This window comes from Lytechinus variegatus, chromosome 14 (assembly GCF_018143015.1).
Source record: "Lytechinus variegatus isolate NC3 chromosome 14, Lvar_3.0, whole genome shotgun sequence".
Classification (NCBI taxonomy): domain Eukaryota; kingdom Metazoa; phylum Echinodermata; class Echinoidea; order Temnopleuroida; family Toxopneustidae; genus Lytechinus; species Lytechinus variegatus.
Window position 1 is genome coordinate 24125555 of NC_054753.1, and position 18578 is coordinate 24144132.

At 37.1% G+C, this 18578-nt stretch overlaps 1 protein-coding gene across 1 annotated transcript; it reads right to left on the bottom strand.

Annotated features, from left to right (window-relative positions):
• Positions 1-1417: 1417 nt before the first annotated feature.
• Positions 1418-17390, bottom strand: LOC121427541 (cytidine deaminase-like). Its single transcript, XM_041623987.1, has 5 exons — positions 17231-17390; positions 15295-15411; positions 8702-8813; positions 5010-5067; positions 1418-4390 (listed from the first exon to the last, which is right to left on the bottom strand). The coding sequence occupies exons 1-5, from the start codon at positions 17244-17246 to the stop codon at positions 4136-4138; spliced, it is 558 nt and encodes a 185-aa protein (XP_041479921.1). The 5' UTR covers positions 17247-17390; the 3' UTR covers positions 1418-4135.
• Between the last annotated feature and the right edge of the window lie 1188 nt (positions 17391-18578).

The window sequence follows — 18578 nt, forward strand, 5'->3', positions numbered from 1 at the left end:
AATGACAAAATGTCATCCTCTAATAATTAGGCCCTTTTATCACTTTAAAGATTCGCTCATAAAGATTGCTTAAAATGACAGCAGTTTTGATTTGGATTGTCTAAAGTCCATGTATATTCATTGTATGAACAATTTTCATATCTAAATAGAAAATAGAACTTTATGAGGACCCTTTCTGATAAGGAAAGAGTCTTTACAAGTGGCCAGGTCATGCAAATCAACTAAAATATCTGTAAACCAACAAAAAAAGGCTACAATATCACCTGAAAATAAATTACTAAGTCAGAAATTGTGGCTCTTGTGGCATTTTTGCATTAAACACTGGATACACAAACCATTGAGATCAGTAATACTTCATTATCAAACAAATGTGGAATGTTTCTTGTATTACAAGAGAGGTCCCGGCACAAAGTTGACGAACTGCTGGCTAAAAAAACCTTAAAGGAAAATGAAATCCAAAATCTAATACCACATAATATCATTGATAAATTCAAAATGAATTCTCTTATCCCCCAATCAATTTTCCAGTGTGGAATACTGGAGTTTTAATGATAAATTTCATACCCATACTTACGATTTCCAAATTGGCAAGTCATCGCTTATTGGCCAATTTGGAAAAAGTAGATAAGGGGGTAATAGTAATCATTAAAACTCAATCTAACAATCAAATTTTAACTCCATGTGTACAAAGAGTTTGATGAGTATATTTCATTCATCACTGGTAAAAAAGAATCTCTAATAGGCAAACGTATTAGAGATGTCGTTCGTCGCTGACATCGCAATTTTGAATTAACCCTGCGAAAACGGTGACCTCCATCCAGAGACTTTGAACCTGAAAGGGCCAGAATTTGAACAGGTGGTACTCCATACCGGGAAATCAGATTGGGGTATAAGTGGATTCATTTTTATTATCCTGTATTTTTCAAAGATATTGTGTTGCATCAGTTTATCATTTTCCTTTAATGATTTCAGATCTAATGGGGAATGTTCTTCGATCGATCAATAACAAATTATGGAATGACTTGCAAGTGCTTTGTACAAAATGCCCATCGCCATCTTTGAGCATCAAGATTAGACATTCAAGCATGAGAGTACATAGTACATTTGAGGTAATGCGTAGTATTTCCACCACATTGGCCCATATTCTGAAGTCGAGTTTAACTTAAACTCAGGTTTAAAGTTGTGGTTTAAGTATGGATAGCCAATTGTTACATGAATCACTAACAGTAGAGATATCATACTTCAGCTCATTTGGTTCTCAAATCATTCATAATTGTCTAGGAAGCATAAACAGATGATTGTCTTCACCACTGAAGAATCAGGAAAGAGCACAGTAAACATAAGAAACATACAACTTAATAAAAATTTTGACACTTTTGGCTTCCCATAATTTTAGTGCAGAGTTAGACCATGGTCGAAGTTTAACCTGACTTCAGAATACTGGCCATTATGTTTGAAATGTTTTAGTGCCATTGCATTGCTCATCAATAAATTCTAAACAGAACATAGTATGTATACATGGCCTTGAAGCATCAGTTACATAATATTTCAGTTTCTTGGTAGCAGCCGGCAATAAAATATACTCTCCAATATTTACAACTTTCTAACTGTCAAATACCATGAAAAGTACAAAAAAAGTTTGAAAGCTCTGAAATGTCAATATGTCAAAATCAAAGCAAGCTACGGTTAGCTAATCATGCTATGTTTACTGAGTATAGAAACAAGATGGTAATTGTGCAATCCTAAAAAGTAATGAGATTTTGCTGTTTTTTGTATTTTAGTGGATTAAGAGATGCTAAGATGACGACACTTCTACTTCTTGTAATGTTGTCAACTAATAGAGACAATTTTGTGATAGATCTACCAGGTACATAACAATGAAATGCAGATGAACTAGATTTACGAGACATCTACTTCAGATCGTGGTTGAATAATGAATAGATTACATCATTTACCTAGATAGATGGCAGTATATAAATGATAAAGATCCACAGTACATATATCGCATATTTCTGTTAAAAACATTCATTCATTTATCATCAACATTATTGTTTTCTATGTGAACAGTTGTCTAACAACTAAACATGATAAAAGGCATGACATAGCAAATGAAATAGATAACCAATCTCAGTTGTCCTTTAGAGACTAAAAAATTGAAATAAAAAAGTGAACAGTTGTCTGACAACTTAACATGATAAAATGCATGACATAGCTAATGAAATAGATAACCAATCTCAGTTGTCCTTTAGAGACTAAAAGATTGAAACAAAAAAGTGGTGAAAGATTGGTTGCTAATAAGAATTCTGAATACATGTATATATTGAAAACAAATAAATAGAAAGATTTCTACTTCTTTTTGGTCTACTAAGGCATATTTTTGTACAAAAAACATTGGCAAAACATATTTCATAGGAAGAAAACAGGGAACTGGATGGTAATTTTACATTACTCTACAAGAAGTACTATATCGACGCTACTCCACATGAGGACTACCGGTATGTGAAATCATTTTGACCTAATACCACTAATGATATTAATCATGACTGCATACTGCAGAATGTTTCTTGCATCACCGCTTTGGGCAGATCATGAGCGCTACAGTGTACTCATCAATCATATAATGCGTTAAATAACATGAGCACACTGACGCTAAGCATTACTATAAGTCACACTTAACTCTTTGTGGAAAACCCCCCACGTGGCCGTTTCACAAAGTTAAGATTGACTTTAAGAACAAACGACTGGTGATCATTTCTTGGGGTAAATGATATCCACCATTATAATGATTATTTAGCATGTAAGAAAGGTTCACCTGTCATTCTTAAAGTTGCTCTTAATTCACAAACAGCATTATAAAATGGCCATCTGGACTTTCCAGTATTTTTATACTGTATTGATCAAGGTCCTTCTAATAGAGCTCTTAAGCATTTTAAAGGCTCTGCATCTGATTACCAGTTGAGAAGCTCCTAAAATGCACAGTGCCCCTGGAAGACAACTCTTTGAAGGAGCACTTTTCGAAAAGAAAGGAAACCAGAGGATTTGTCCAAGAAGCATATAACCATTCTGGACTGTCTGGTATTATCATAATGGTTTGATCAACACCCTTCTACTAGAGCTCTTCAGCATTTTAAAGAATCTGGATTTGATTACCAGCTGAAAAGCTCTCGAAATGACATTGCCCCTGGAGGACAACTCTTTGAAGGAGCACTTTTCGAAAAGAGAGGAAACCAGAGGATTTGTCCAAGAAGCATATAAACATTCTGGACTGTCTGGTATTATCATAATGGTTTGATTCAGACCCTTCTACTGGAGCTCTTAGGTATTTTAAAGAATCTGGATTTGATTACCAGCTGAAAAGCTTCTCGAAATGACAGTGCTCCCGGAAGACAACTCTTTGGAGGAGCACTTTTCGAAAAGAAAGGAAACCAGAGGATTTGTCCAAGAAACATATAACCATTCTGGACTGTCTGGTATTATCATAATGGTTTGATCAACACACTTCTACTAGAGCTCTTCAGCATTTTAAAGAATCTGGATTTGATTACCAGCTGAAAAGCTCTCGAAATGACATTGCCCCTGGAAGACAACTCTTTGAAGGAGCACTTTTCGAAAAGAGAGGAAACCAGAGGATTTGTCCAAGAAGCATATAAACATTCTGGACTGTCTGGTATTATCATAATGGTTTGATTCAGACCCTTCTACTGGAGCTCTTAGGTATTTTAAAGAATCTGGATTTGATTACCAGCTGAAAAGCTTCTCGAAATGACAGTGCTCCCGGAAGACAACTTTTGGAGGAGCATTTTTTTTTTAAAGAGAGGAAACCAGAGGATTTGTCCTAGAAGCATGAAACCTGACTACAAAGACTACGATATAAGGTCTTTACAGGCAGGTGGTCTTTTTTGACAGGTGCTTGCGGAAAGTGGGTTTCTTGGGCTTTGCAGAAATGACTGGAAGATTATCACCGAATATGAATAGCAGATGATCTTTCTACACAGGTGATTGCTACCACAAGATTTGTTGAGCCATGTGGGATTGTATGGAAAATTTTCACTGAGCCTGCATGGCAGGTGGCCTTCCTACGGAAATGATTGCTAGACTAGGGTTGTTCAGCCATGTGGGAACATCTGGAAGATTTTCACTGGGTCGGAATAGCCATGTCCTCTTTGAGTTTCTTGAGAGGTGGTGCGTCGCCGCTACCATCCACCATTTTGTTGTCATTGAGGTCACCGTTAGGACCACCATTGGGGTCACCTTCCATGTCCGGTATCTTTCCGACCTTCAGCATCCGCAGCTCCTCGGGACCAAAGGGGTGAATCAGAATGTCTCTTGGGGTCTTCTTCATGTAGGTAAGATCAGGTCGGGTCATGTAGACGTCCATGTCTGAGCCAAACTGAGAGGGTAGAGGATAAAGACACAGAAAGATTTCATCATAAAAGTTTCTGTTATAAGCTACTGGATAATGGCAGTTGATAGATCAAGAGCAAAATTACTACCATCCTATTGGTCAGCCAAAATGACCAATCATGTTCACCACCCTGCTTAAGTCATCCTATAAGTACCCAAGCATTTTTGTCTATCCTCATCCTGATGATGACCAGGGGTCCATTGCAGAAAGAGTTGCGTACAAACACAAGCCAAAAAATCAATCGCAAGTCCCAAATGGGCACTGTTGATTGGTTGAAAATCAAGTTGCGCATGATTATTAGGGTTGCCATTGATTGCAACTCTTTCTGCAATAGGCCCCAGTGTTTACTAGTTAAAATGTTGATCAAGAGTTTTTTCACAGCGAAAATATCAAACAAGATAATATAACTTGACGTTCCTTTATCTGTTAAACTTTCCTAGTAACAAGCATAATTGTCATAAATCCAGACATTTGGTATAAAAAAAAAGTGAATGAAACCCAGGAATATTTTATCCCACATTCTTGTCACAGTTTGAAGTACATGTATTCCAATTATTATCTTTAATCTTTCATTTCTTCCTCAAGTGTGATGGCAGTATCTTACCTCATACATGATCTGTCTGCATGCTCCACAAGGTGTTGAATACAACTGCTCAACATCTCTAAAAAAATGACATTTAAAGATATCAACAATTATAAATCCTGAATTTCAAACAACATCATGAAAGTGGGACAGCTAAAAACAAAACAATAGTTTACTGGTACCGTAGCTTCAACACATAAGGAGGTTTACTTCACCCTATCTATGCCGGAGGCCCTCCCCCTCAACGATTTACGTAGTATTTTTTTGACTGATTTGCGCAACTTTTGAGACCAATTTTGCGTCACCAAGGTACATGACTCTGAAATAACACAACATTATGTAAGTGCATGACAGACCAAAAATTGCTCAAAAACATGATTTTGTGTACAAAGTCAATGCAAAGTGTGTTTTCAACTCAAAATCATAAATCAACAATTATTTTTAGTTTTGCTGGTCTAAGTGTATTCATTTTATACTCAAGGGGGGCCTGGGAGGCCCCCCCCCCCCCGCCACATGAACTCGAAAAATACCCCAGCCTTGATTGGGTTAAGACAATTAGCTATACAGGTGATTATGCAATGGGATATTTATAGCTGTCCAAAGTCACCCTACACTCCAGGGTTACTTTGGACAGATATTGACAAAAAAAATCACGAAATAAAATTATCTGCAGGGAATTCTAGATAACATGATGCCCTCTCTATTGGTACTTGCTAACCTCCACATCACCCCTTGAATTTCACTGTTTATAAAGAAGATAATGATATAAATAGTTAAAATTTGTCCAAAGCCACCCCAATTAATGGTAGCTTCAACACAAACTCTGCAAAAATGTCAGTATTTATAGTGAAGATTTACCTCTTCCTAGTCAACTACCTGGCCTGAGTCCACAGTCAAGTTTATCTTACATGTTAGACATGGTCTAAATCAATGCTAAAACCATGGGAAACCGAAAAAGTCAAAATTTTGTTAATACTGTATGGTTTTTTTTTAACTCATACTAAAATGGCAAAGAAAACCTTTTAGGTACTTTTTCTTGTAGAGTAATTAAAGCCATACACACTAAATATACTGAAAATTGAACTGCTATTGGTAGAGACCAATACCTAAATTGGCTGTCCAGAGTTAAACTACATCTTTGAACCACTGTTTGAATGAAACCCCAAGTTCAGAATTCACCTTAGTCCAAATAATAATGATTATACTATTGCTACTTCTACTACTACTACTACTACTACTACTACTACTACTACTACTACTACTACTACTACTACTACTACTACTACTACTACTGCTACTTCTACTACTACAGCTACAAGCCTCGAAATAATCGACGGACATGGCCGTCGATGCCCCCATTACTGGCCGTCATGCCCTTCTTCTTTTTGGTAAAAGTTAAGGCCACTAAAAATGTGCCCTTTTTTATATGGCCGTGGTGCCCTTTTTTCTCATTAATGTACCCTTTTTCTGATATACATGTATAATGTACCCCTTTTGAAAGTCTGCACCTTTTTTTCTGAGCGAGGAAAACTTTTCTCCGATCTCAAAAAGTATTCAATACCTTAGCTTTACCAGCGACATCCAGTGCATGTATGCAGTCTAGTCCGAAGCCGCGCCGAACGATGATTTAGCTATGCCGGCCAGCTGCTAGCGCGCTTTACATATGCCAGGGGCCGCGGAACCGGGGGGGCTTCAGCCCCCCAACTTTTTTCCAAAACCGTGTACAAAAACGCAAAAATTACCATACGATTGTGATTTTTAGCATGGTCAGCCCCCTCACTTTTGGCTCAGCCCCCCCACTTTGAAAACCGTTCCGCGGCCCCTGTATGCTATGTAAGCTGCAGCATAAGAATGGACGAGCGCGAGCTCCGTATGTGTACTACACAAATGTCGCGCGCGCTGTACTGTCCTGGCGAGCGCGCGCGATGCGTAAGTACAGTACTTTGAATGGGAGTGTTTCATAAAGCTGTTCGTCAGTTACGAACAACTTACGAACGACCGGTGATACTTTCTTGGGTGCTAATCAGATTCACATTTAATTACATGTAGCTCAAGAAGGTATCACCAGTCGTGCGTAAAGTTCATTTTTTCTTAAGTAAATAATGTGGTTTGGTAATGAATCTGATGTATAACATCGACTATGGAAAGCCCCCCCCACGCCGCGAAACTGTAACACCTACAAATAATTTATTACATGCCCCTTAAAAAGTGGCCTTGGTGCCCTCTGCTGCCTGGCCTCAGTGAAAAAGTGCCCCTCAAAAAAGTGGCCTTGCCCCCCAAAAATCCTATTTCGAGGCCTGCAGCTACTTGTACTACTACTGCTGCTACAACTACTACAGTGGTGTGAGTGTTCACAAATAAAAAGATCTGAAAAAAGCTGAGGAGTGGTGAAAAAGTCTGAAATAGAACGACCTCTAGGAAGAACAGAGCCATTATATCAATGGCTCTGAATAGAGTGATCCATCCGTATATTTTTATGTGAATGTTTATTTATATTTAAATTAATACCATATCTTGTAGAATGTATTTTATTGTGATTTTTATACGGTAAATAAAACCAAACCAAACCAAAAAAAGAGCTCCCATTCTTTTTGTACAGAGGAAAGCCACAAAAAAAGCTGAAAATCAAAACAAAATCTGAAACCAGATTAAAATCTGAACTCCCACACCCCCGCTACTTTTACTACTACTGCTAAGTACTGCTACTACTGCTACTATTACTACTACTACTACTACTACTACTACTACTACTACTACTACTACTACTACTACTACTACTACTACTGCTACTACTTCTACTACTACTACTACTACTACTACTACTACTACTACTACTACTTCCACTACTACTACTAATGCTTCTAAGTGCTGCATTCTAAAACCCCAGCTTTAACACTGCTACACTTATCAGGTGCTTGAGCATTCAAGGAATCCTTCCTACTGGGTACCCATTTACTACACCTGGGTGGAGAGTGGCAAATGTAGATAAATGCTTGGCAAAGGACACAAGTGCCATGGTTTGATTCAAAGCCTGGACATTACAGTCAAAGTCCACAGCACCTCTATGATTTTCAATCGGACACTCAACTAATTTGAGAACTGAAGATGGATGGTCAGGGGGCAAACTGCCAATCGTTTATTGTCAACTCATCCATTCATCACATGGCCCAACTTATATGCCATTCCGTCCGTCAACATTTCGTCTACAATCATTTGGTCCAATAATAACTTTGTCCAATCATCACTTTTTCTCCTCAACGCTTTGTCTAATCTCCAGTTCATCCATGGCCAATTCGTCTCATGACCAGTTGGTCTAAAATCCATTTTATTTTTCACTCATTTCGCCCAATTAACACTTAGTCCAATAGTCCAAATGGTATATGGACTATTTGGCTAATAGACCGACAGGTTATTAGACGAAATAGTGAGTGGAAGAAATGGCAATTAGACCATGTGTAGAGAATCCTAAAACCTACTTCTATTCTTCTGCTCTTTCCACATCTGTGAACATTGCTGATTCAGCATCTACTGAATAGAGACAAACGGTACAGAGACCCATTTTATGTGGATGGGTGACAAAGTGATAACAGACCAAATGATAATAGAAGAATTGGTAACTGGATGAATTGGCATTAGACGAATTGAAATTAAACTGGAGAGAGGACTTGGATCCAGTCCTCATCACCTTATTCTGAAAGCTTCTTTTAACTTACGTTGAGATGGCAATAGCCTTGAAGTGTCTGTAGCCTTCCGACACCGCCTTGAAGATTGCACATCGCTCAGCACAGATTCCAAGAGTGTACGAGGCATTCTCTACATTGCATCCTGGATGAAACCAAACAAAAGACAAAAGGAAGAGGAGAAATGCTGTTGATATATTGAAAGTACAAGAACATCTACATATGCATACATGTAGGTTGATTAGGTTCCATATTTGCAGCTCTGGTGACAATCGTTCTGGTGGAAAATCTGCACGTTAAGCCAAACCTCCAAACTGAATAAAACCTAATCCAAGCCTACCTAATCCTTATCTTTTATTCTGAACCAAAACGTTATCACAATCCTGAAACTCTTACCCTATACCCTCTGAGATATCAAAATCGGAGCAAATGTTGCAGGAGCCAATGCCATGTTACCTATAAATAAAGACTTCGCAAAGAGAAAGGAAAACTTGGAAAGGAGTACCAATAAATGCACGTTGCCTTTTATAAAGTTATAGTCATAACTCATATAAAGTGCTCAAGGCGCTTATCAGTGGTGGATCTAGGATTTTTAAAGAGAGGGTGCACAAATGGTGAAGAAACACTACATAGGCCTAGGTATCTAGCTCTTTTCTGTAAAGTCAAAGTACATACCAGGTAGTACTATAAAAAAAACATAACAGTTGGTACAGTATTACCCTTTTTAGACAGGCTAAAATTTCCTTAACCCCGTACTATTGGTGGGGCTAAATGGCAATTTAGCCCCACCTATAGTACGGGGTTAAGCTTAGCCCACTTTCGTTTTACACAGCGTTTTTGCAAAGTGGGCTAACCCCACCTATAGTACGGGATTATTTGGCCCTGCAAAAAAGCAGGGTTATCCCACCAATTGCGGTGCTAAGAGCAATAGTACGGGGTTAAGATCGCATGTGTAAAACGAAAGTGGGCTAAGCTTAACCCCGTACTATTTGGCCCCACCTATAGTACGGGGTTAAGGAAATTGTAGCGTGTGTAAAAAGTGTACGAGTGAAGCACTTGTACTACGAATGATCGACAAAAACCACTAGTCCAGGGTTAGCGAGTTTCGTGTGTAAAAAGCAAGCATTCCTTATCCGGGGTTAGCAATTACAATTTGGCATGTGTGAAAAGGAAAAAAAAATAGTACGGGGTTAAGGATAGTACGGGGTTAGCGATAGTTCCGGGGTTAAGAAAATCCTGTGTAAAAAGGGCATCTGATTTAAATACTACTGGTTCCTTTGCAAATAATCCCATGTTGACTTGGGATTGAAATCTTAAGATTAATCCAGTGAACTAGCGCTATATTTGCTTTGCCCTTACAAATAATCTCGAGATTGTTCAGAAATAGCACGCTAATTTGAACCACTGTTCAGATTATCCCCACCTACCAGAAAATCCCCAAGGGATGTGTTCGTGGCAGTGTGATTGTTCTGGATTTTTATTCTAACTTCCTATAGCTTCTTTGTGATTAATATGCCTGTGAACAATGTGTGATTAACTGGGAAGTTTGTAAAATTCCTTCTCCGTTTCATTGTTCTTTGTTTTGCCAATTTGATGTACGGGCTAAAGCCTCTCTGTGTTTTGAACCAATCTCAGACATGTGCCTGGTAAAAGTTATTGGAACGGGTCGTTGCAAAAATATTGTTTATTTTGACTGGGTGAAATTATTGCAGCACTTGCCCTTGATGCGTTTATTTTGGAACCCAGTTTGATGTTTATTTTGGAACCCAGTTTAGTATTATAACATACTGTGTAAAGATAGGCAATCTATTATTCACACATTGTAATCAGAAACTGAAACCAGAAGAAAAAATATGTCCGCTGTGTAATTCCGGTAAAGAGGATGAACTTCTTTTCCTTGTCACCTGCTCATGTTTGAATTATCCCAGGCTGGAATAATACTCTGCACTGCAGGCTCTCATTCCATCCACCCGCAATAACTACCGCCCTTTCGGTTGTTTTTTTTATTCAATCTTTTTTTTAATTTGATATATGCTCAGTATAATTCATATACATGAAAAAAATCCTGCAAAAAGACTCTCTCAAAAAAGAGAAAAACTTTTAAATTTGTTTACCTAAAAGCAATATACAAGGAGTCAGACCCATTTAATGGGTCTGACTCCTTGTATATTGCTTTTATGTAAACAAATTTATGGGTCTGACTCCTTGTATATTGCTTTTAGGTAAACAAATTTAAAAGTTTTTCTCTTTTTTTTGAGAGTCTTTTTGCAGGATTTTTTTCATGTATATGAATTATACTGAGCATTATTGATTTGAATGTTTTTGTTTCTTTCTTTCTCTGTTTATGTTTAACAGCATGATTCCTAAAGTATTATCTTTAAGAGGCCCACTATATAAATGATCCAATGTCTGGATTTTGATCAATAAATTTTTTTAACTTGAAACTTTGTATTGCCAACGGGGGGGGGGGGCACAATTGGCTATAACACTTAATGCCCCATTTCCCCCCTTCTTCTTCTTCTTCCTGTTACTGCAGGCAAACTCCTCAATCGGGATATAATTGATGCAGGCGTGTGTGGCTAGTGATGAATTTGAATTAATGATGTGCCCCCCGGATGAAGGTAGACTATTTTTTAGGATTTCGTTTAGCCTTGTCTTAAAACCATTGACCGATTTAGCTTCACGTATGTACTGGTAGCGGATTCCATTCTGCCATGGTCCTTGGAAGGAAAGAATACTTGAAGCAGTCTTTTTTTGTTGTTGGTCAGGAAAAAGAGATTGACGATGATTTCCGTGTCCAGACAAAATTTTGAGAGGGAGCTGTTACGTATCGACCTACGTTGACCGAAGCACTGTGATTTAATATAGAGTTATATAAAAGTGTAAGTCTTGAGATAGCCCTTCTATCTTCGAGAGATTTCCATTCAAGTGACTTCAGCATCTGGGAAACACTACTGGTTCTCCTGTGATCTTTACAATCAAATCTAGCGGCTCTTTGTTGAACTGCTTCTAGTCTGCTACTCTGGTCTTTCGTGTATGGGTCCCACACAGAAGCACAGTACTCCAACTTTTGAATTACTAACACTTTATAGGCTGTTTCTTTTACATTTCAGGGGCAACTATACAAGTTTCTTCGAATCAGGCCTAAAACCCTATTCGCTTTATATGAAGTTGCTATTTATCTCGACACCTAAGTAATTGTGACTTGTGACAACGTTTAGACGTTTCCCATTCATATCATAGGTGGTTAGAAGGGGTTTCCTTTTACAAGTGATGTGCATAACATGACACTTATCAGTGGAAAATCTCATTTGCCATGTAGCTTCCCAATTACACAGAGTATTTATGTCCTGTTGTAGAACTTTCCCATCATCCTGTGATTTTATCTCACGGTAAAGTATAGAGTCGAACATGTGACTGTATATTTTTGGGAAGATCGTTGACGTACAGTAAGAATGATTTGGACATGCATAAAATGAAAAGACGACATAAGTGAAAAGTCTCCTCATACAAGGCTTTTATGAAAGTTGATTATATCCATTTTAAAGTATATTAGGGAGACAAACTTTGTATGTAATTAAAAAAATAAAGAAAACACAGGTTTTACTTGGGGGTGCAGATAAAGTGGTTTACTCACATTACATTTTGTCCACGTATGGTTAACAACACATCATTAAAAATTCAATAATGTGTGTAAAAGTCATTGCTAAGAACATCAAAAACAGATTTTATGCCAAAAACTGGAACAATTGGAGCTTTAATAGGGAGTAGGAGGAAAAAGTATGATTTCGCTTACTAATTATGCATAAATTAGCATAATCTCTTAATACCAATTTGCATGAAATAAATTACTGTATAGTATTGTAGATTATTTCCAAGACAACCTGCACGCAAATTTTCGGCGTGATCGTGCGGCCAATGGCCAAGGTCTCAAGGGGGGACTGGGAGGCCCCCCACCCCCCGGGCCATATCAACTCCCAAAATACCCCGGCCTAGATAGGGTTACAGGTAAGGGCATTCAGTGTGTTGTTCGAACACTTGTTAAAGTTTGGTTAATCAAAACCAAGTCTTACTAATGCACTCTCGCAATGTGACTACTAATATTCAATTTTTAGTGTGATTGCATGACCACTGATATTTTGATGAACAAAGAGTCACATCAAAGAGGTGTACCCTCATTTTGCTTTTAATTAATCAAAATTTTCAAAAATAACTTCACAACTCACTATGAGACTTAAAACTTGACATCCCACAGAAAATGTTACCTAACTGAATAATTTTTACTGGTTACTCACATTACATGATGGTTACTCACGTTATATATTTTCTTTGAACATCATTTTTATAAAGAAATTGTACTTTTTAATGATTTTGATAGTCATCACTGTGTCAAAGATTGTTTGAAGGAAGAGAATTTAAAATCCCACCAATTAATTGTCAAGAATTTTTCTCTCCGAAAACAAAGTCATTTTTTTCGGTTACTCACGTTACATCACCTGAGAAGGTTGCAATATTCATTTTTTGAATGAGTACTACAAATTTACTTGAAAAGCTGTTGTCTATTTTAAGTAATTTGACTCTTCTAAACTTCAGAAATGTATAAAGTGGTATGTTGTTGCAATAACAAAATGGTAATAAGGCATATTTCATTTTTCTTGTATTTTGGTACAGAATGGAAGACACAACTTATGACCATTTTTTTCCAAAGTATACACATGAAAATAAACTTTTTATTTTTTTTTCCTGAAACTATCATGTATGAAGGACTTAAAGTATTAAAAATTCAAGAAAATATTGAATTTAAATTTTTAAGCTCATGTCCACCAACCTGTGGAATCGCCCTGAAGGTCATTAATTTGTCTGCTAAGAAATGAACTAAAGCAAAAAAAAAAGAAAAAAGGTTTTCACCTATATTTAAGGTCACTTCGTCTTTTTTTTTCTTAAAAAAAATCCTACGGGGGGCTAGTGCCCCTTCAGCCCCCTCCCCCCTGGATCCACGCCTGTTCACCTTGGATGATGGCGTGAATCTATAAAGTACATGTACATCTTTCGATAAAGTAAAAACATTAAAACAAATATCATGCATGTAAACAAATACAGATGACACTAAGTAAGTCAAATCTCTTTAGACAACATAAATATGACCCAGAAGTTGTTATAAACACATATTATGCACATTCTGGTCTGAGATAATACTTGGAGTCAGACGATTATTGGACTACTTAATCACGTAGAGTCCTCTGTATTTGATAAACAAATAATGAGAGATCTTAAAGGGGAATGAAACCTTTGGAACAAATAGGCTTGTGTAGAAAGAGAAAAATCAAAGAATAAGAATAAAGAAAGTTTGAGAAAAATCGGACAAATAATGAGAAAGTTATGAGCATTTGAATATTGCAATCACTAATGCTATGGAGATCCTCCCATTGGCAATGCGACAAGGATGTGTGATGTCACTGATGAACAATTTTCCCTTTGGTGGACTATAAAATACCCTCAAAATGTCTCTTTTTGCTTTTTCTTATGATGATACAAACTCTTTATCCATGATGTATTCTTAAAAAATATGTATTACATGCCCTCATGTAGAAAGAACACATGATCTATGGATAGATGTGATAAAAGAGGCAATTCAAGTGAAATATATACTAAAGTAATGGGGAGAGTTGTTCACAAGTGACATCACACATCTTTGTCGCATTGCCAATTTGCTATCTCCATAGCTATAGTGATCGCAATATTCAAATGCTCATAACTTTCTCATTATTTGTCCGATTTTCCTCAAACTTTTGTTGATCTGTTTCTTTGATTTTTCTGTTTTCACACAAGCTATCTTGTTCCAATGGTTTCATTCTCCTTTAAAGGGGAAGTTCACCCTGACAAAAAGTTTATTGTAAAAATAGCAGAAAAAATAATAAAAAATATTGCCGAAGGTTTGAGAAAAATTCATCAAATAATTAAAAAGTTATTAGAATTTCAATTATTTGATTTGTGACGTCATATGCGAGCAGCATTTATACATAGCGAATGGTAAAAAATCAATGAAATGTCATTTTCTCAGAAAATTGAAAATGGTTTTCACTGTAACTTTTGTATATCAATAGACAAATCATTTCACACCCGATCATGAAAAGAAAACAAAATTAAGTCATCAGGAACCATACAAAATTTGAAATTCATACATTTTATATTACATAACACATGGGGCAGCTGCTCGTTTATGACGTCACAAATCCCAAATTTTGAACTCTAATAACTTTTTTACTCTTTAACAGATTTTCCTCAAACCTTCACCAATATTTTTTACTATTTTTTCTGCTATTTTTACAACAAAGTTTTCTTCAGGGTGAACTTCCCCTTTAAGGTCTCAAATACTTTTAACACGACATACTGTATGCTCCTGCAACAGACCCCTGAGCTCAGGTCTTTAATTTCTCAGAGGTTATAGGTTTTGAGTTAGGATTGTAATTTAGAGTTTTTGACTCAGAATAATGTAATTAGGGTATTTGGTTTTGGACTTTAGGTTTTAGGTTTGGCTTAATGTTCATATTTTCCATCAGAGCAGTTGTCGCCGGAGCAAATGTCATGGAACCCGTAGAAGTGTAGAACATTATTTAGGGACTGACCTTGAATAATCTTTCCATCGTCTGTTAAGAGAGCAGCTCCGACTCGGAAATTACTGTAAGGACAGAAGGCATTGTTCTTGGCCTCATTGCTCTTATTGATCAGTTCTTGGATAATTTCTGAGAATAAAACAAATTACACAAAATTGAATGTCAGCAATCAACATTGAAGCATCAGGCATCGTTTAATCTGCTTTCATATGACACACACTGTAACTACAGGTTGTCAGAGCCAAAAAACTGTAGATTCTATATCATGTTCAGCCTAAAGTTAGACAGGAAAAAGGTCCAACCCAATGGTCCACCCATTTGTTATTTCACAATTTCGGACAGTTTACTGCCTACCATCCCCAGTGGCAGTGCAGTAGTGCAATGAGTAATTGGCCAAATCGTGGTTTCAGGAACCACTCGTCGATTTGTATACGCACACTTGTGTACAAAGTGAATGATGGTGGAAATAGGGAACCGTGCGTGTGACTGAATAAGCGCTGCTGTATGAAGTGAACGGTGGTTCCCAGTATCACGATAATGCCGAGTAATTCAGCAGATCAACTGATGTGATGATGGCATAGAGACAGAAGCTTTAGGTCTAGCTTAGCCTGGCCTAGACAGCTGGCAGCCGTCTGTTTCGAGGAGTTTTTAAACATTTTTTTTTTTAATTTCTCCTCGTACACAGACGGCTCGCTATCGTGCAGCCACCATTAGGGGACTTGCAATGCAAAATCCCCCCGTCGGGGCTCTTCAATTTTTGTCTTTAATGAATAAAAATTTTGAAAATTAATGCGACCAAAATGCAAATTTATATTCCCTCTTTGCATTAATTGCCAAAACACGGAGAAAAATGAAGTTGAAAGGAACAAAAACAGTGACTTACCTCGGCTGTCGCGCAAATTCACTTCCCCATTTTATCCGATCTTAAGTACATAAACATATGGCCATTGAGTCCCCTGTACAGATCGCGCTAGAAGTACTTTGGTCTCTGTATTTGGTGAGTGAAGCCAACGGAGTTCAGCTGAACAACCAACAAAACAGAGACCGAAGCTTTTGGTCTAAGCCTGGCCTGACATTGACTGAGAGCAAAGTTTATTTGATAATGCAAGGTTTCTCAGCTCACCTAAAGGCTTCATGTTCACTGTTGTTGGCTGATGATTTGTATTTTAGCTCCAGGCTGTTTTGGTATTTGCTTTAAAGAGAAATTCCAGTAGTTGCAGTAAACACTGATTTCATGAGAAAGTCTGTAAAACAAGGCTTAATTGTCAGTACATCATCGAGGATCTAGATCTGGTACAGTTACATTAACTGAACTTTGTGAAATCTTGAAATCTACGCTGAAAAATGTTCACACCGAAGATCCCCAACACAGATAAGCGCACGTGGGACAATGTATAATTATTGCTTAGAGCGTCGGGCCCGCCGCCCTGCCCGAATCCTGTGCTTATTTGCTGATTTCTCAGCAATTACACAATTTCTTCCAGAATCCTTTGGCACATGCGTTTTATTTATACAAACAGACACTTTGGTGGTCATTTCATTGGATTCTGTACGAACTCATTTTGAAATCGTTACCAAAACTAGCATTTACCTTTAAACATGTTAAAATTGTAAATGGTTTTTTTTCCGCTTTGAGTTTTATTATGAGCCAATATTAAGTTAGTGATTGTGTAGGAGGACTGAAACAAAATCATAAAATGTAAAAAAATAATAATAATTCATCCGAAACCTCGGATACATACGTCTAGTCTACACTGTAGTATTACATTATAAAACTGACAATGGACTAACAATGATCTGAGGAGGATGATTTTATTTGACTGAGGAGTGCAGTGAGGTAACTGTCTGATGACGATCTCGAAGTCGAACTTCATAGACTAGAGAGTCTCTAATTATCATTGACATTGGCATGTTTACCAATTAACAGTAATACTAGAATTTATCTCACCTGGTAAATGGTCCATTCTTGGCAGTAGTTTGTCAATCTCTGGCTCTGTTCCGAATAACTCGACCTTGTCTGCTACGTCAGCAAGATAGCAATGTTTACGTTCTTGTTACACACGTTTAACAGCAGCTACTACATGTGGCTACGTACGTGAAAAACGAATTATGAATGGAGCGAAACATACAGCTCGAGCGCGCGTATAATTGTCTGGAGGTGTGTCATTACTGACCAATCAAATCGATCGACACAAAGAGATAAAAACGTCATAGAATTAGTCTGCACACACAGACGCGAAGTTTGAGAAAGATTCGAAGCCTTGAATATAAAAAAGGTCGAATTTGACATTCCTATCAGGGACCGTAGAAAATATTATTCTCTCATGAACTTAGCTGGTTTGATGATGCTATGCACACAGATGAAGATATTTTAGGAAGATTGTTAATAATTTATTGATTCAAAAGAAAAAACCTAAACATGCGTATGATATGCTACAAACCGGGGCTTCAAAAAAGTATTGTACTTTCAATACTAAGAGGGAGAGGGAGAGTAAGTGGGAAGAGCTTTTGGGGCACCGCAGCCTAAAGAGATAGACTGGTCCATAATACACAGGGATAGATGTACAATATAGACCCAACTCAGAAGTTTTTATTTTAAGATTTTTCACAATACTATTGGAGTCAATGTTTTTTTGTTCAAAATAAGGAAACGAGATTCCCCCGATTGTTATTTTTGCTCAGAAGAACCTGAAATATTTGATCATTTATTTTGTAGCTGTAATGAAGTAGTCCCTCTCTGGGAAAATTTGATAGATAAAATATATACTAATTCTGACATCTCCCGGGAATTAGTATTCTCAAAATTCAATTATTTGTTTGGTGTACATACGGGAAGTAAACATGACTCTATTGTATTAATGTCCTATTTCTGTATTTGAAATTTTACATTTACTTATGCAAATTTCAGGAGAAAGAACTGAGGTTTGAGATTTTTATCTCAATGGTTAAATCAAAACAAAATGTAGAATATAAGATAGTTAAAAAAAAGAATAAGCTGAGTGCTCATTTCGAGTAATGGAGCATACAGTTTTAAAGGTCAAGTCCACCTCAGAAAAATGTTGTTTCGAATCAATAGGGAAAAATCAGACAAGCACAATGCTGAAAATTTCATCAAAATCGGATGTAAAATAAGAAAGTTATGACATTTCAAAGTTTCGCTTGGCAAAATAGTTATATGAACGAGCCTATACATCCAAATGAGAGAGTCGATGTCGCTCACTCACTATTTCTTTTGTTTTTTATTGTTTGAATTATACAATATTTCAATTTTTACGAATTTGATGATTAGGACCTCC